General features: G+C 34.6%; 3 protein-coding genes across 9 annotated transcripts in view; 2 read left to right on the forward strand and 1 right to left on the reverse strand.

Annotated features, from left to right (window-relative positions):
• LOC105328901 (potassium voltage-gated channel subfamily H member 6) overlaps positions 1-2595 on the forward strand; it is a 51172-nt gene extending 48577 nt beyond the window's left edge. For all 7 annotated transcript variants that reach the window (XM_034454317.2, XM_066074291.1, XM_066074294.1 and 4 more), the window contains 3 exons: positions 212-411; positions 1024-1237; positions 1649-2595. In XM_034454317.2, coding sequence (XP_034310208.2) covers positions 212-411; positions 1024-1237; positions 1649-2218 — 984 coding nt within the window. In that variant the 3' untranslated portion in view covers positions 2219-2595. The remainder of the gene's footprint in view (positions 1-211; positions 412-1023; positions 1238-1648) is intronic.
• A 1110-nt stretch (positions 2596-3705) lies between these two features.
• Positions 3706-5875, forward strand: LOC105328900 (hypothetical protein). The gene is made up of 2 exons (XM_011429935.4): positions 3706-3813; positions 4762-5875. Exon 2 carries the CDS (start codon positions 4859-4861, stop codon positions 5783-5785), a length of 927 nt encoding a protein of 308 aa, XP_011428237.3. The 5' UTR covers positions 3706-3813; positions 4762-4858; the 3' UTR covers positions 5786-5875.
• A 3553-nt stretch (positions 5876-9428) lies between these two features.
• Positions 9429-13651, reverse strand: LOC105328899 (caspase-7). Its single transcript, XM_066074297.1, has 6 exons — positions 13227-13651; positions 11810-12080; positions 11039-11322; positions 10481-10677; positions 10130-10262; positions 9429-9707 (listed from the first exon to the last, which is right to left on the reverse strand). Exons 1-6 carry the CDS (start codon positions 13306-13308, stop codon positions 9442-9444), a joined length of 1233 nt encoding a protein of 410 aa, XP_065930369.1. The 5' UTR covers positions 13309-13651; the 3' UTR covers positions 9429-9441.
• Between the last annotated feature and the right edge of the window lie 2286 nt (positions 13652-15937).

The raw sequence follows: 15937 nt of genomic DNA on the forward strand, positions 1-15937 counted from the left end.
ATCCATGTTAAATGTAAGTGGATATAAATTGGCCTAAAAAGTTGATTTTAATTTTCTTTTATATGTTTTATATGTGCATTATATATTTTTCTAAAAGAATCCCTAATGCTTCAGCCTAAGACACAGTCCAATGCTGCAGTGGTGCCAGAGTAATAAAGCAATAACTCAATTAAGTAATGATTTTTTACATGTGTATAATGTAATGTTTCAGCCTAAAACACAGTCCAGTTCCAGTGTGCCAAAGTCGACCTCCTCCATGACGATTCCCATTTCCAGCCCCTCCCCCCTCTCTGATGACCTCCCCCACCCCGGGGGCGACCACAGACCCCTCATTCCACGACCGTCTTTCACCCAATCAGAACATTCACAGCACTCCCAGGAAATGGAGAGGCGACTGGAGGATTTGACAAGGTGACTGGCTGTAATACTGAAGATTTCTAATTAAATGCATGAATTAATATCCACTTAAAATTGAAAGAAGCATCCATCGTGGATTTTAAAATCTTGCCATTATTTTCTAATTGTGTTGAGAACCATAGGAAATAGAGAAAAAAGTTTCATATTCGGGATTTTATAATCTTGTAATTTGGTACAAACCAGTGGGGTAGCGGAATTAAGTACTCGCATAATGTAAGAAATTTACAGTAATGGGCAGGAAAGAAGGTATAACTAAGCAGTGAGCAGCAAACGGGGGATTATAGCCAAGACTGAGACCGAATGATATAAAAGACACACCCGATGTTCCTCAGTTTTAGATAATTTTCCTCGATATAATATTTCTACATTATTTGCATTAAAACCTGTTTATGCTGAAAAACTTAGGATGCATAACCAGGGTATTTTCAGAGTCAGAATATTTCCAAATTGGAATTTTTCTTTTAATTGCATACAAAATGCAATTGAATGCTTATTAATAAATTCATAGTATATATTTTCAATTGAAACTATTTAATATGAAATTGCAAATACCACACTTCTAACATTGTTCATAACAGTTCATGAAGATTTTTTGTTTGTTGACAGACAACTGACTCGCCTGGAGAACAAGATGAACTCTGACATCTCCATGATTCTCCACATCCTACAATCCCACAATGCCGGCCGCGGTTACCATGGTGATGGAGCTACCACACCTATGTCTGACCACCCACCCCCAAACTACAGCCATGTCAACAGTCCCTCGGACTCGGAGGAGAAATTCTCACACAGCCAGTCTCTCCACAGACAAGACAGGGTTGTAAGTATTCAACTTTGTTAGATAGTCATTTATCGGAGTTTTACATTTGCAGTCTTCTGTAAACATGTGTTAGATAAATATTTGCAAGTTTCGCAGCCTTCTGCTTATGAATCAGTATTTTTGGCACCATGATGGGCTAATTAATGCACATCAGAAAATAATCAAAATGCTAAATCCTTCTGGATCAGTATTTAGCTGACCATCTGGAAACTAAAATTGACATGTTGAATTTCAGTATAATTTTGTATGGTAAGTTTTGTAAACAGAAAGTTTCAGGTACATGTATTACATACCGGTATATGTTTTTTGAATTAAGCAAGTCACATAATGATGTCCATTATTCATAGAATTATATAGAATAAATTTGAACACATGAAAAACCAGTAATGGACTATCTAAATTCATTTTTAGCAAGAAGCAACTGATGAGTCACCATGGGAACAGCGCAGAGTGGCAAACCTACCGTTAACAGCTGGTCAGGTGACCTTATCCGAGAGGTCAAAGTCTGCCAGTTCTTCCCCAAATAAGGACAGTGTCGCAGACAATCAGCCAAATTTGGAGCGACTCCTTCCATCCCCTGACACAAACTTGGAGCAAAGTCCCAGCAGGGAGGTCAAAGCTCCTTTGGTGGAAGAAGAACTTTCACTCTTGGGGCCAGAGTTGTCTGTCCCTGTTGTGGAGGAAGAGTTATCCTCCTTGGCTCAGGAGAGGACGGAATGTGGAGGAGGTGATAGAAACAATGAAGCTGCATGTGATATGGAAAAGAGTGAGGTCAAAAGTTCAGGGGTCATGGAGTCAGGGATTACACAATCAGGGGGAGAAAATTCAGTAGACAATCAAACCAAGGACTCAAAACAGTCAGCCTCGGCTAAACCATCAGGAATCACAGCCAGTGGTCAGCTGTATTCTGACCTTTCACCTCAAACCAGAAGGAGGCTGGGGATTCCCCTGGAGCTTGATCACAAGCAGACTTTTGTGTGAACTGAATCCATTATCAGAGTGTATTAAACAGTGGCCAAAATTTTTATTTGTCTTTTGTTGAAAGCTAGTATAAATATGGGTATTTTGTATACTGATTTCATACTTTTTCTGTGAACTGTTATTATCTTATTAAGTTTGAATTATGGGGAAAATGTTGATATGAACTAGCAATTAAAAAAAATCTCTCTGTTGCACTGCTTAACTATGTGTGGCTATAGAAAAAAATAATGATATGCAGGAACTAGGTAAATCTCTGTATGAGAATAACAACATTAACAATGGTAACATGTATATGAGGCTATGAATGTTGCATCCTGTATTTTGAAGTGTTAGATTTTTTAGTAGACCAAGAAAAAATAAAGCGAAATAAACCTCAATGATTTATGTTTATGTTCCTGAAACTAAAGAAAGGAGGACAGTGTCTCTATTTCTGCTTGTATCTGTCTGCTTGCGAGTTTACATGTATCAAAGAGAAGACATAATATCCAATTCAATATCAGTGAAGGATCAAGGTCACTGCTTTGAGGCTCATAGAAGCATAACAGCACATCCAGATGTCAGCTTGAACTTCCCGATTCATAGCTTTTAAAATAGAACAACTCCAATAAAATGCATCTTCTAATTATCAGAAATATAGTATAACCATCGACGTTACAAGTATTCAAAGCAGTACAGGAACAGTTAGTTTCCTCTGACCATCACAGAATGTTAATGAAGTTCCATCAGAAAAGACAATTTCAAATTTACGTTGGCTTTCACGAACACATGACGTAACATGTTCCTAGGAACAAAAAATGTTTTATTGACATCAAATCGGTGAAAGAGAAGGCCTAAACAAACAGTGTATGCTTCGTTAATGTGTGGTCTTTGCATGCCTCTTTGAATACCCACGGTCATTCTCGCTTAGTGCCTTTCCGCCAACTCAATGGTTTTGTCTAATTTTTATGAATATCGTTTTAAAAATTTAATCCATGCACCGATTTAAAAGCGTTTTTTTTTCAGTATGAAAACTAAGATCATGTTTTGAAAACACACTATTCATGTATTTGCATTCGTAGGCAATGACGTGATTGGTTAGATTTCCTTTATAACAATGTGGAGGAGCCAATCAGATCGGATATGAATTATTTACTTAAAATAGGGAGGATTCAGCGAGTTTACCCACGCTTAAATATCCGAAATTATTTGCAGAGATAGAATATTTTACCGCGCATTCTAATCAAGCATGCGTGTCGCGCATAACGTTTGCACCCCATTACATACCTAGGTAATACTGTCATACATGTGATAAGAAGGCAATATCGATCTTGCAAATAATTTCATTTCTCAAAGCGCTATCTTTGTTTTAATTACCCACAGTTTAGGACGGCTGATCTTTTGTTTGTTTGTTTGTTTGTTGTTTTTAACCCGTCTATTTCATGTAGCATAAGCCAAATATCTGTCTGTCAAAAAATAAACCCCAAAAATGACCTACATATGCTACTGTGTGTTAATAGGTTATTGAATTCCAGGCCAATTACATTTAAAAACACGTTATTAGTACCGATCACTTTGAGTAAGTCGATTGCACTTACTAAAGGCAAGTTTATACGAAGGTAAATATATGAATATTCCATTTGTTTATGATTCTCTCTCTCTCTCTCTCTCTCTCTCTCTCTCTCTCTCTCTCTCTCTCTCTCTCTCTCTCTCTCTCTCTCTGTTTTCACCCACTAAAACGTTTTTTATTTTAAAGAATCCTCAGTCCATATTAGAAAATAAACAGGAAAGTTTAAATCATTCAGCAAAATTACGGATAAGATTTCTATATTTGTTATTGAGAATAGGTGTATATTTGGATTTATTAGTAAATCTTCTATTAAAATTTAGTTTGAAAATGTGTGTGCGGCATGTTCTGAACGTATACATGACCGTATATACGTGTTCCTCGAAGAAAACATTTAATCCTAGCTATCATAATAGGATTAAAACTAAAATGATCCGACACAATTATTTCAATGACTTTAGCCTGTATGTTTTGACAATTTAATCGGTGTACTTTGTATTTTCTGGTTGTACGCGGGTGGTGGGGGTCTAGTGCATATATACATGTACTTTAGTCCAATGTACATAACTCCCAGTGACTCGACAACAAAAAAAAAAGGGGGGGGGGGGGGGTGCCAAGATTACATTTTGAGGCAATATCCCTTTATTTTCATATAGACTAGGTAATGAAATAAAAGTTAAACATTTCCTAATACACTTTGTGTTAATAAGTAATTATAATATATAATGTCAGACTGTATATTTAGGTGAGACTGTTAATTTAGACAAATTTGATCAGCGTATTTCTAGTTTCACTTTTACAAAGTGCTGTATTTGAAATGACGTACCAATATCTTTTTCAAAACATTGACGTTATGTTAGGTAATATAACGATAAAGTTCGAAATATCTTGGTCCGCGCTACTATATTTTCAACATAGCTGAGATTGAATTCTTCCTATACAAAATATACTATAAGTCTCTGAATATTTTAACTATTATTCACTCTTTTTATTATTTTAGAGAGTAAAGCCCTTTTCTCGTTTGAGATAGTAAAGATTCGTAAAAGCGCTTTGAAGTGAGTAATATACATGTTCGTATCATGTGACCAGGGGCGACAATGAAATTTCCCCGTCGATTGGCCTCCCTCACCCTCCTAATTATGGGAGGGTTATACTTTCTGATTAACTCGCAGTGTCTGAGTAAGAAACGCAAGATTCTGGAAGGTGATGAAGTCTTTGGTAAAGTATTGACGAACGAGAATGGTGTTTGGTATGACGAGGAGGAAATCTGCAATTCACGTTACAATTTTGTGCGCACGCAACTCAAGATGGAGAATTCCCTAGATATTTTCGTTTATCCTACATCAATTGACAAATGGGTTTCGGGGAGGATCATTAGGGAAGGAAAGTGGGAGGAAGACCATATCCAGAATATATACCGAATCCTGAAGTCCGATCCTTCTATTATTTTTCTGGACATTGGAGCAAATGTGGGCGTGTTCGCCTTGACAATGGCCAAGTTGGGTAACCAAGTGGTGGCGATAGATGCATTAGGTGATAATGTGGGACGAATCTGTGCTTCCATGAAAACCAATAACCTCAAAGACAGAATGTCAATCATTCATAATGCGCTGTCATATACTCGTGAAAAAGTGTCCCTTGGGAAATTTCATCTCAACGTGGGCGGGACCTTTATCAAACAGATGGGCGTGTCAGCAAACAGTGACGTCATCGTGATTGACACCATATTGCTGGACGACCTCTTAGATTTGTACAAGTTCAAAGGTCGTCGTGTCGTCATCAAAATGGACGTGGAGACGTTTGAGGCGAATGTTTTAAAAGGCGCGTTCGAATTCTTTAACAATGTTCGCGTGGAATTCGTGTTAATGGAATTCATGGCCCATAAAGGAAAGGAAAGTGGGGACTTCATTGTGCAATATTTAAAGGATTTTGGACTGGAGCCCGATGTGTCAAATAGCAACCACAGTACGTGGCCTATGGACGTTATGTTCAGAAAATCAAGTGCTGTCCACAGTAAACGTTAAGAGAACTGGATTGTTGTGCATGGCCATTTTTATACAATACACAGGGGGTCCGCCCCCTCCCCTTTTGTAGATTAAAATTTTAAAAATATGTACAGGACCTATATATATATATATATATATATATATATATATATATATATATATATATATATATATATATATATATATATATATATATATATATATATATATATAGAAAAAGAATGTCAAATCTGTTTTTGTTGTTATTTATCATTCTTATAATATTTCAAGTCTTACTACTAGAATAGCTCACAAAGGTGTCTTTAAACACCTTATATTTACATTCTACTGTGTTTTTCCATTAAATTCCGTGATGTTTAAATGCCTCTAAATGCAACACCTATTCACTGCGTATGAATTTACATGTAATTTACATAAGTAGTTCTCAAACAGTGATTTCTATGTTATCGGTTAAAAAATGTATTTCATAAATGTTGTCAAAACACCATGTTTTATAATTATTCAACAAAACAGTTGCTATATTGTTAAAAGCAACATTTCAATAGTTATTTTTCATGGATTATATTTTCATGCTCGTCGATCTCATCTCAACGGTCTCTGTGAAAACCAGTTTAAACCGGTATTGCAAATCAGCTGTTCTTGCTGTTACTAATTTACTCCCTCCGTGGTCTTCACTTTATATCGATTTATTTCAGTAAACAATTGATTTCTTCAGTAAGGGAATGTAAATATAAGCATTAAATGATTTATTTTTGACGTCGTCGTGTCAATAACTGCCGTCAGGTGAGCAGACAAATTATCATAACGCGCTAACGCGCGTTATTCAATTTGGCTGCTCACCTGACGGCAGTTATTGACACGACGACGTCAAAAATAAATCATTCAATGCTATAAAAAAACTTTGGGGGCTTCCGGGGGCTTCGTCTCTGTGCTCCTACAGGGGGTCTCAAGTCAGCCCCCAGACCCTCAGTCGTTTCCGACCCCCTTTCAACATATCATGGATGCGCCATTGCAATATTAACCTCCTTAAGACGAAGATTTCTATATAAAGATAAAGGAAAACATTCAATTTTAGTATAAAATATTTGAATTTTTCCTACTCTAAATAGTTATACATGTAGTTTTATAGTCAAAAATGTATTTAAATTTTCCAAGCAGATCTGATTGGCAATTTGTTGACCATCCAGCATCCTTTACGTATAACATTTAACTGTGCATTATTTATAAAACGTTTAGTGGCGGGAAGTAACCCCATGCAGTTAAAATCTACTAATATAGTATAGTACGTCGATTTGAATTTTCTTGAAAAATACAACCATAAGTGAATAAAACTTTCTTTGGTTGCAAGATACAGGATTTTTTAAACAAAAAAAACGTGTGGTTTTTTTTTTAATTTGGGTCTAATTGATGCGGGTAAGCTAGCAAAGATAGAAAAATGCATTTTTGCTGAGCTTAATATATTTCATGTAAACTGAGAAGTGCGTAAATTGTTTATTGTCGATCAGCACATTGCATAAAAGGAACGGTCAATTATTCCATATAAATCAGATTCCATTATAGAGTCACCCCCTTCATACCTGCAGGAATTATTTGATATTTTAGGTTTGGCCACTTCAGGTTCCCCTTTTCAAAAACGATGCTTCATGCCTGGAACATACATGCAATATGAATGTTACCAAAACTATACTAGATAGTCCCATATCAAGCCATGCAGTCGGTGGAGTCACTGTAAACCAAATTTTATTTGCGACGACTTGAAAAACTGGTTCGCAGCAATTAATTTTCGCCACCAAGCTGTATCTACAATTGTGTTGTCTTTATGCCCATACATCAAGGACTAGATTGCGACGAGAAATACTAGCGACGATGGGGCTCTCGCGAACCTCGCGAATAATTTCTCGCACGCGAATAAAAGTTGGTTTAAGTAAATATTTGATCACCAGGTAATTTCACAGACACCCCAAAACTTTTTTTAAAAAACATTTATTTAATGAACTCTACTGTAGTCGGATTTGAGTTTTATTTACATATGTGCGTATTAAATATCACTATCAAGTTATAAAACACATTATGATGAACTCTAGTCAAATCGATTTGAACTTTTATTACGTGTACATATGTTGGTGCTAAAGATCACCACCATCAACATGATCGATCAAGTTATCTTCTAAGAGCGTTATTAAATCATCTATGAGATGTCTGAGAATTTTCGCACCCAGCTTCCTTACTAATAACTTATGTATCATTCATTGACAAGGGAAATTTGCAAAACTTTGATAACGTAACCTTCGTCAGAACGCACACAGTGCACTGGTAATAAACAATAAGTTGTACACAGGTTTGGTTTGTATCTAAGAATACAGTAGGATTTATAACAAATAAACAACATAATAAAAAAATTACATAATACACACATGTACATGTATTCTTCTGTTTATGTACAAAATAATTTCCAATTGATCATACAATCAAAACAATACAGTTGTACATGTATAAGAATATTATGATAGAGGGAATTGGAGGCAATTTGGTAAAAACGATACTGAAAACATAACAATAAATCAAAATCTATAGTAACTGTAATACAGCTCTTGTAATTATGTAGCTGTTTTAAAAATATTAAACAGTTATTTATTGGGAAGATGAATGGAACCTAGCCCATTCACGAATATATTCTGTAAAGTTTGTATCGTATAGTGTGGTGGTCCATTGAAAGAGAATGCAAGACAGGTGCCCGAGGTTATCAGGATTATAGCAAAGTCCGTGCACTGGTTACATGCACGTGTTTTCACGTACGTTCGAATTCGGATTAAACATGTCAGCTCTCAACGGTAAATTTACTTGCACGCGATATTGAAATGCAAAAATTTTCTTTAAATTTATTATCTACCTGTGTTAATAAATTAATTACCGTTTGGATTTTGGAATTACTGTATTTTTAACATATTTATTGCATAGTATAACATATAATATGTAAGATACACAAATATTTCAACAGAAGTTCTAACAAGTGGTTTTCACCTTCAAAATATACAAAATGATTATAACTTTTACAATTAGATTTTGTATGTTGATATTTGCAGTCCATAAGATTTAGGGAAATTTAGGGAGAAATGTACATATTTATATAAATTTTTAAAAGTACAGATGTCAAACTAGTCGTTTTATTGATTTTTAAACAGCAGCAACTTAAAGATGCTGCTTTTCATATCATATATGTTATGACTGAATTAAATTAACGTCAAATGGCCGAGACCCACAAATGTAATACATACATACATGTATTAGTAATGTAAATGTCTAACTCAATCATTTATAATATGCACGAGTTGTTTTATAAAAGCATTTATGGGAACTTCTATTATTACCGATATCTATGTTTATTTTATATGTATATTTCACTTGTTTTGAATATAAAATCCTTTAGTTATTTTGGAATAAAAAATAAATATTGTTAGTACATGTACCGGTTCCAGGGGTTATCTTATCATGACTGTTGGGGTAAAAAAGTTACGTTGATGAATATATTTGCACGAAAATGCAAATGCCTGTAATAAAATGCATGCAAAATGATTAAAATATATAATTTAAGCTTTCCTGTAATCTACCGGTACACACGTATTATTACAACCGTCACAAAAACAAGTAAATTTTTAACAAACTCAAAACAATTTCTACATTGTCCTGTTCTTGGGCAGGAAATGCAGTGACTTTGTGAGGGTGGAGGTGGTGTGGGGGACAGAGTAGCTCTGGCTGGGGCGTATCCCCTGCTCCTCCAGCTTACCCAGGTACAGCCGATTCACGTGGAAGATGACGTCGAAGATTTCCCCCGACCTTCGACCGTCTCGTAAGGGGTTATACAAGTGTTTCTGTAACGCCTCTTTCAGGCCTTCGATGTACCAGGATAAAGCACTGTTATCTTCATACCAGCCATATATGCCTATATAAATTTTTTAAAAAATGAGAAATTAAAAACAGTTAATAGGAAAATGAAGTACAGTACACATAGCTACTGGCTAGATTTTAGAAACTGTATCTACCATATTTTAAGCTCAAGTAGATTTGCATTACTTGACTTGTATATGGTTATGATTTTTGGGCTAATATAGGATTTCTATCTTTTTATACCAATATCTTTTCATTCAACATTAGACAGAAGAATTGCCTTATCAAATTAAAACAGACACTACAAATATGTGTTAAACAAGAATGCATGTTAAAGATTTCTGGATTCAAGATATGATTTATAACAATACATAATATGTAAAACTTTGATGATTATAATATGTGAAAAAGTTATACATATATTAATTAGAAGTTCTATTAGTTAACTTTTGGGATAAAAAAATACACCCCACATACCAGGGATTGTAGAAACTTGACAGAGAATATCCGCCTCTGTGGGGATACTCTGTATTTCTGGCTGTAATCGGGATGAGGATGAACCAGTGTCTTTTACACAGTCAGCAATGTTGTAGGTAAAGGCTGGACACAGCTGTAATTACAACATAAATAGGTCAAGGTTACGTACTTGCATCAAAATTCATATAGCTAATGAAGTCCTTGGGAACATAGACTACAAGTATACACTTGTATGGTAAAACCTATCAAATAAAACAGTCTCAATAATATCATAACAGTCACAAAATTAATAAAAACATGTTTCTCTCTCTCTCTTTCTCTCTCTCCAAAAGTTTATTGTTATGTTCATACCTGCATAAAGAAAAGCTTTGGTTTCATGGCAAGTGAGGGGCATTTGTCAGCTTGGAACTGACTGATAATCTGTTCCACTGGAATCAGTTTGTCCGTCTCTCCTTCACAACACATGACAGCGCCATCTATCCCGTAACTAAGGATGACCATCACAAAGCAGTCACAATCACTGTAGTCATTCAGAGCCGGATCCCTGGCTGCAAAGTATTCATAGTAAATATAGCACATTCAGCAAAATTAATGATCAAGAAAGTTGATATATAAAAGTTAAACACACTTGAAGATACAAATGTACGAGCCCCACTTCCTCAAAAGGTTACTGGAAGATATTGAGATTTGTAATAGTGCTACCTTGTCTATCAATACCATATGCCTGTAATAATGTCCAATAATAGCCTTCCTAACATGAAAAAAGATGCTGAATCATGGCTAGCCAGATCAACTTCTGTATAAGATATAATGCTAAATTTCTTTATGGGTTTGAAATAAAGTTTTAGTTTCAAAGAATAGCAATAACCTCTTCCATCCTTGATACAATGTAATAACAGAGACCCCTACCATCCTTGATGATATCCATCAGCTGTGATGACGAGACGTCATTGATCAGAATCTCTTTCTGACCCCCTGACCTCCGGGTCACAGGTTCAAACGACAGAGTTTCCAGCAGGTTAGTCATGGCCGATGCATCCTTGATGGAGTCTTCTCTCTCTGGCCGCTGCCGTCTGTCCGCGTAACGCATGTTGTTAATCACTAGTGCTCTCCCTATTTTTCTGTGGTCCATTTTATATTCGGTTCCAAAGAAGACGGATTTAGCCATTGATATTGGTGCTGACACTTTTTCTCTGAAAAATCAGAAAACACATGTATGTTAGATATTAATTGGGATTCAGAAAGTTTTATATGAACTGTAAATAACGTTGTTCCACATTGTTATGATTGGATATGAAACATAGAAGACCCTGACCCAGAAGTTTGTATTCATGTGCATTGAAAAATATGCTTAAAAGACAAATAAAATATATTTTCAAATCCTTGATCCCTCGTACAACATTTCAGGGCAGCATTATACAAATGTTGTGAGGTTTTCCCTGTTTCTTTTAAACATGCAAAAAATTTTCATTCCAAATAATTTCTACCTCTGTTTAATTGTACAATTTTTATGGCATAATAAAGTGAAAACATTTTGTAGCTGATGAATAATAAAAATTGATAAATTGTTCTAGGTTTACAAGTTGCTCATAGGTCATAAGTTCCTTTGTAAAATGCAGCTCAGGCCATGGTAGCTGGTATAGTATCAGTACAACATAGAACTCAAAACTAGTTGTTTACCGGTTTGTACTTGAAGGATAGATGGCTTTGGTTCCTGACTGGTGCACAGCATCTTGTTTTTCTGGTTCCTGTGTCCTACTTGAGGAAGCTTTGATCCCCGAGAGAATTTCAGAGTGATCGTCAGAGACCATATCAATGTCATTGCTATCGTTATCCACAAACATATATGGAATTTGGAACTGATTCCTTGGGAGATGCTCTGTCTCCCCAAACGGTGACACCAAACTGGCATCAACCTTGGAAAAGGATTTCTTCCTCCCATCAAAAGGACCTATCAATCAAAATATACTAGACTAAGTCTCATTACAATATAAATCACAAATTTGAGCTTTAAGAAAAATTGCAAATGCATAGAGAACACACATATTTTCTCTGCTGCATTATGAAAACACTAAACACGGTAATAACTTATTAAGAAAACAAATATTGTGGGTTTTTTAACATTACCTTAATATATATATTTCTACATTATAAAAATTGAAAAAAAATTCAACATAATAAATTCATATATCCCTTGACAGTCTCATGCTGCTTGCAGCTATCAGAAATATACATGTATACTATTAGAGAGTAACCAAGTCGGTGACAGTTGTAAATGTATAAATTTATTTTAAAACCATAATAGTTTAAAAAAAGAAAATTCTCAGTGCATCCGAAAAACAAATGAGTGAGCACTAATTAAACTCTTTTTTTCTATCATAATTTTCCATAGTCCTCTGTGGGTCCGCACATTCCGGTTCAAGTCTACATGACCTATTGACCCCTTCCCCGGCCCTTTAAGTTACATTTGCGAGGTTTGGAAGTTTGCATTTTCTACATGACAATTTTCCAGAGGTTGGGTCCTGGTACCAATTGACCCCCCCCCCCCTTTAACTTTAAGTTACACTGGTTACTGGTTAATTTTGGGGGAATCAAGTGAAGTCATACCCAAAATGACTCGTTTCGGACTCGTACCCAAACAAACTTGTATCGACCAATCCACACTTTAAAAAAGTTATGTCCCTTGGCCGATCCATTTCAGATGTGTAATTTGATTGCCCCAGGATATGGCAACCCACACATTGAAGAAATAAATTAAATTCAAGAGATTTTATCACAGATCGCTCAAATATTTGGTAGCATAAAGAAGAATAAAGATTGGTTTTTCCCTTTTGACCTTTCCGTTGACCCTGCAAAGGGAAACAACTTTTGCAAAGTGTGGATTGGACTATTCAAGTGGTCCTGTCCTACCAAAAACTGTGTGGGTAATGTTAATAAAGGAAAAACTGATTAAATATCTGCCTAAGCCAGTTATTAAGCCGACAGCTGTTTGGTGAATTGAAGATCTTAAATTAAATTTTAACATTTAAGAATTAAGTCACAAAATATGAAAAAAGTATCTTAATATAAAATTTACAAAAATATTAAAACAACTTACTATTTGATCGTCCGAAGTTAGTGTATCTTGTAGTTGTACAACTACACGGGAGATTTGGACAGTCAACTTCTATGTCACCCATGATTAATAGCGATGAAATATTCGATAAATTCTGATGTACGGTTCTTTAGTTCAGATAATATTAATATATATTCAATACAAGAAACTGGCCAATGATTACATTTGAAAACAATTTTAGCATAGAAATTTTCAAAAACGTAACCAGGTAACGTTTGAAAGCGAAAGTAGAATTACAATATACATATACAATACGGCCCAACAACCCAATAGTTTCCCCCTTTAGTAGTTAAAACAGATCCACCTGAAGATTTTACATTATATTGATCAAAAACTTATCCAAATGCCCCTAAACAGACATACGTAGTTTCGTTTAATTTCGACATACGGAAGTTGTTCACGTCGGTACCAAGGCGTTTCGGCGCTAATACGTTTCGCCGCCCGCATCTTGATACGTAAACAACCGACGATGCGACAATCATACTTTTTTGAACGACTCTGTTCATTTGTTTATTTATACAAAATTCAAAACTTAAAAATACAGTCTGCGTTTAAATATTATATGAAGGGACTCCGGGCCGAGTAATTATATAAGATAAAAAATATTCAGAAATGAAAAGTAATTAATCAATCACGGATGAAAATCATTAGAGAATCATTGAGAATATCAAACTTCTATCATGGAGTGAAATTTGAGTTACTGTTATGTGTTCATAAATGTTCCTTTTCCTTTGTACAAGACACTGATTCACTTCAGTAATTATTTTATTAAATCTTACTCCTCACCTTTGATTTAATTGACCCACTCATATTGAAATTTTACTCTCGTGGTTAAGTGCTAATTTCCATTGTTTTCAATTCTTATTTATATTTTGTTACACGCCATTGTCGGGAGAGAGGAATTAGGTTTCAGATTGTTCGGGTGTAGTTTTAGGATTCCCAGAAATCTCCCGTAACCGACCTAAAGTTTAAATAAAGCGTCATTTTACCAACTAGAGCATTTAGTCTTATTGTCGCCGGATATACAGAAACACCTTTTTTTTCGGTGATACTTCTTCCCAACCTTAGTTTTAAATATATCAAAGTTAATTAATTAATTCAATTCAATTCATTTATTGACAATTGCCTTGTCGGCATACAGTCATAAATACATGTACGAGTTACATAAAACAAAAACATTAAACATAGCATGCAAAAGTTAAACATTAACTAACAAATCCACACTACAAATCTACAATGGACAAAACATTGGGTGAACAAAACTAGGTTTGTGCGAAGACTATTATTGGTATTCATGAAATTGTATAAGTGTTTGAACATTGTTGACTTTTCTTTCTAGCGTTGAAGCAGTTTTTTTTTTGTTTTTTTTAGAAAACAACATATCCTTCTAGCAGCTGTAATGCTTTTCGGATTGACAAGTTCCTTAATGGAATTGACATTTGTATATGTGTTCATATTTTAAAAAACATCATTATAATTCAATCTACATTGGTAATATTTTGAACAATACAATACGAAGTGTTTCTCATCTTTAATAAACAATTTGCAAAAATTACACAGACACTTTTCTCTTGGAATAGGAGGTATAAAATATCTAACAGTTTCAATAAATAATGAATGAGCACTGATTCTTAGTTTTGTTAGATTTCTCTTCTCTTTTTATTAGGTTTCAACACTTCTTTTAGAAACTACCAGTAAAAAAAATTGAAATAAGCTTTCACTGACTAGCTGTAAGCTGCACAATAACAAAACCGTGGACAGTGGATTTAGGATTTGAGGGGAAAATTTTAAAAAAAATCCTTTTTTAAAGATTTATATCTACATCTACTAAAAGTAAGTAATAAATAAAAAAATAAGTAATGTAGCACAAAATAAATCCACCCCAAAACAACTAAGAACATGTCTTCAAAATATAATTTTAAAAATGACCTTAATTCATATATCCTACAATTAAATTACATGCAGGCGCGAATCAAGGAATTAATGTAGGGGGCGGCTGGGGTTTAAGATACCCCCTTTTAGGAAAAGTTCATCTTGAAATAAATGTACAAGTTAATTGATGAGCCATCCACTTTAAAAGATTTTTTTTTAAACAATCGTAAAGAATGATTTTGAAGGTCGATAATTATTATGATAGATACACGACCACGGATCGATGTCCCTCTTCCCTTTACTCGGGTTTAGGAATATTGAGGTTTGTCAGAGATGATTATTCATCAGAAGATTTTGAATTGAGGTAATAGATCTAGAAGGACTGTATGAAAAAAAAATTAATTTCATGCCCTTTAGAAGAAAAAAAGTGCCGAGATTTTTATGAAATCATGATATAAACTTCGGATGGTCTTGCTTTTTCTTGTTCCCTTTTCTAGTAATAAAAACAGGAGTGTGTGTATTTTTACATTCATGCTTAGGAGTTACAACACCGTATATGGATGTTACTCAAAAGTTACAACACCATTTATAGAAGTTATTTAAGAGTTACAACACCGTATATATATGTTATTTAGGAGTTACAACGCCGTATATAGATGTTATTAAGGAGTTACAACGCTGTTTAATAGATGTTATTTATGTCTCTGATCCGCACATAGTAAACCGGAAAAATACGTAATATTCAAACGCTTTCATTAAAATCAATGTGAGTAATAGACAGGTTTTAAAAAATCCATCGAATACCAAAGTATGTTTTATTA

This window comes from Magallana gigas, chromosome 10, assembly GCF_963853765.1.
Source record: "Magallana gigas chromosome 10, xbMagGiga1.1, whole genome shotgun sequence".
Classification (NCBI taxonomy): Eukaryota; Metazoa; Mollusca; class Bivalvia; order Ostreida; family Ostreidae; genus Magallana; species Magallana gigas.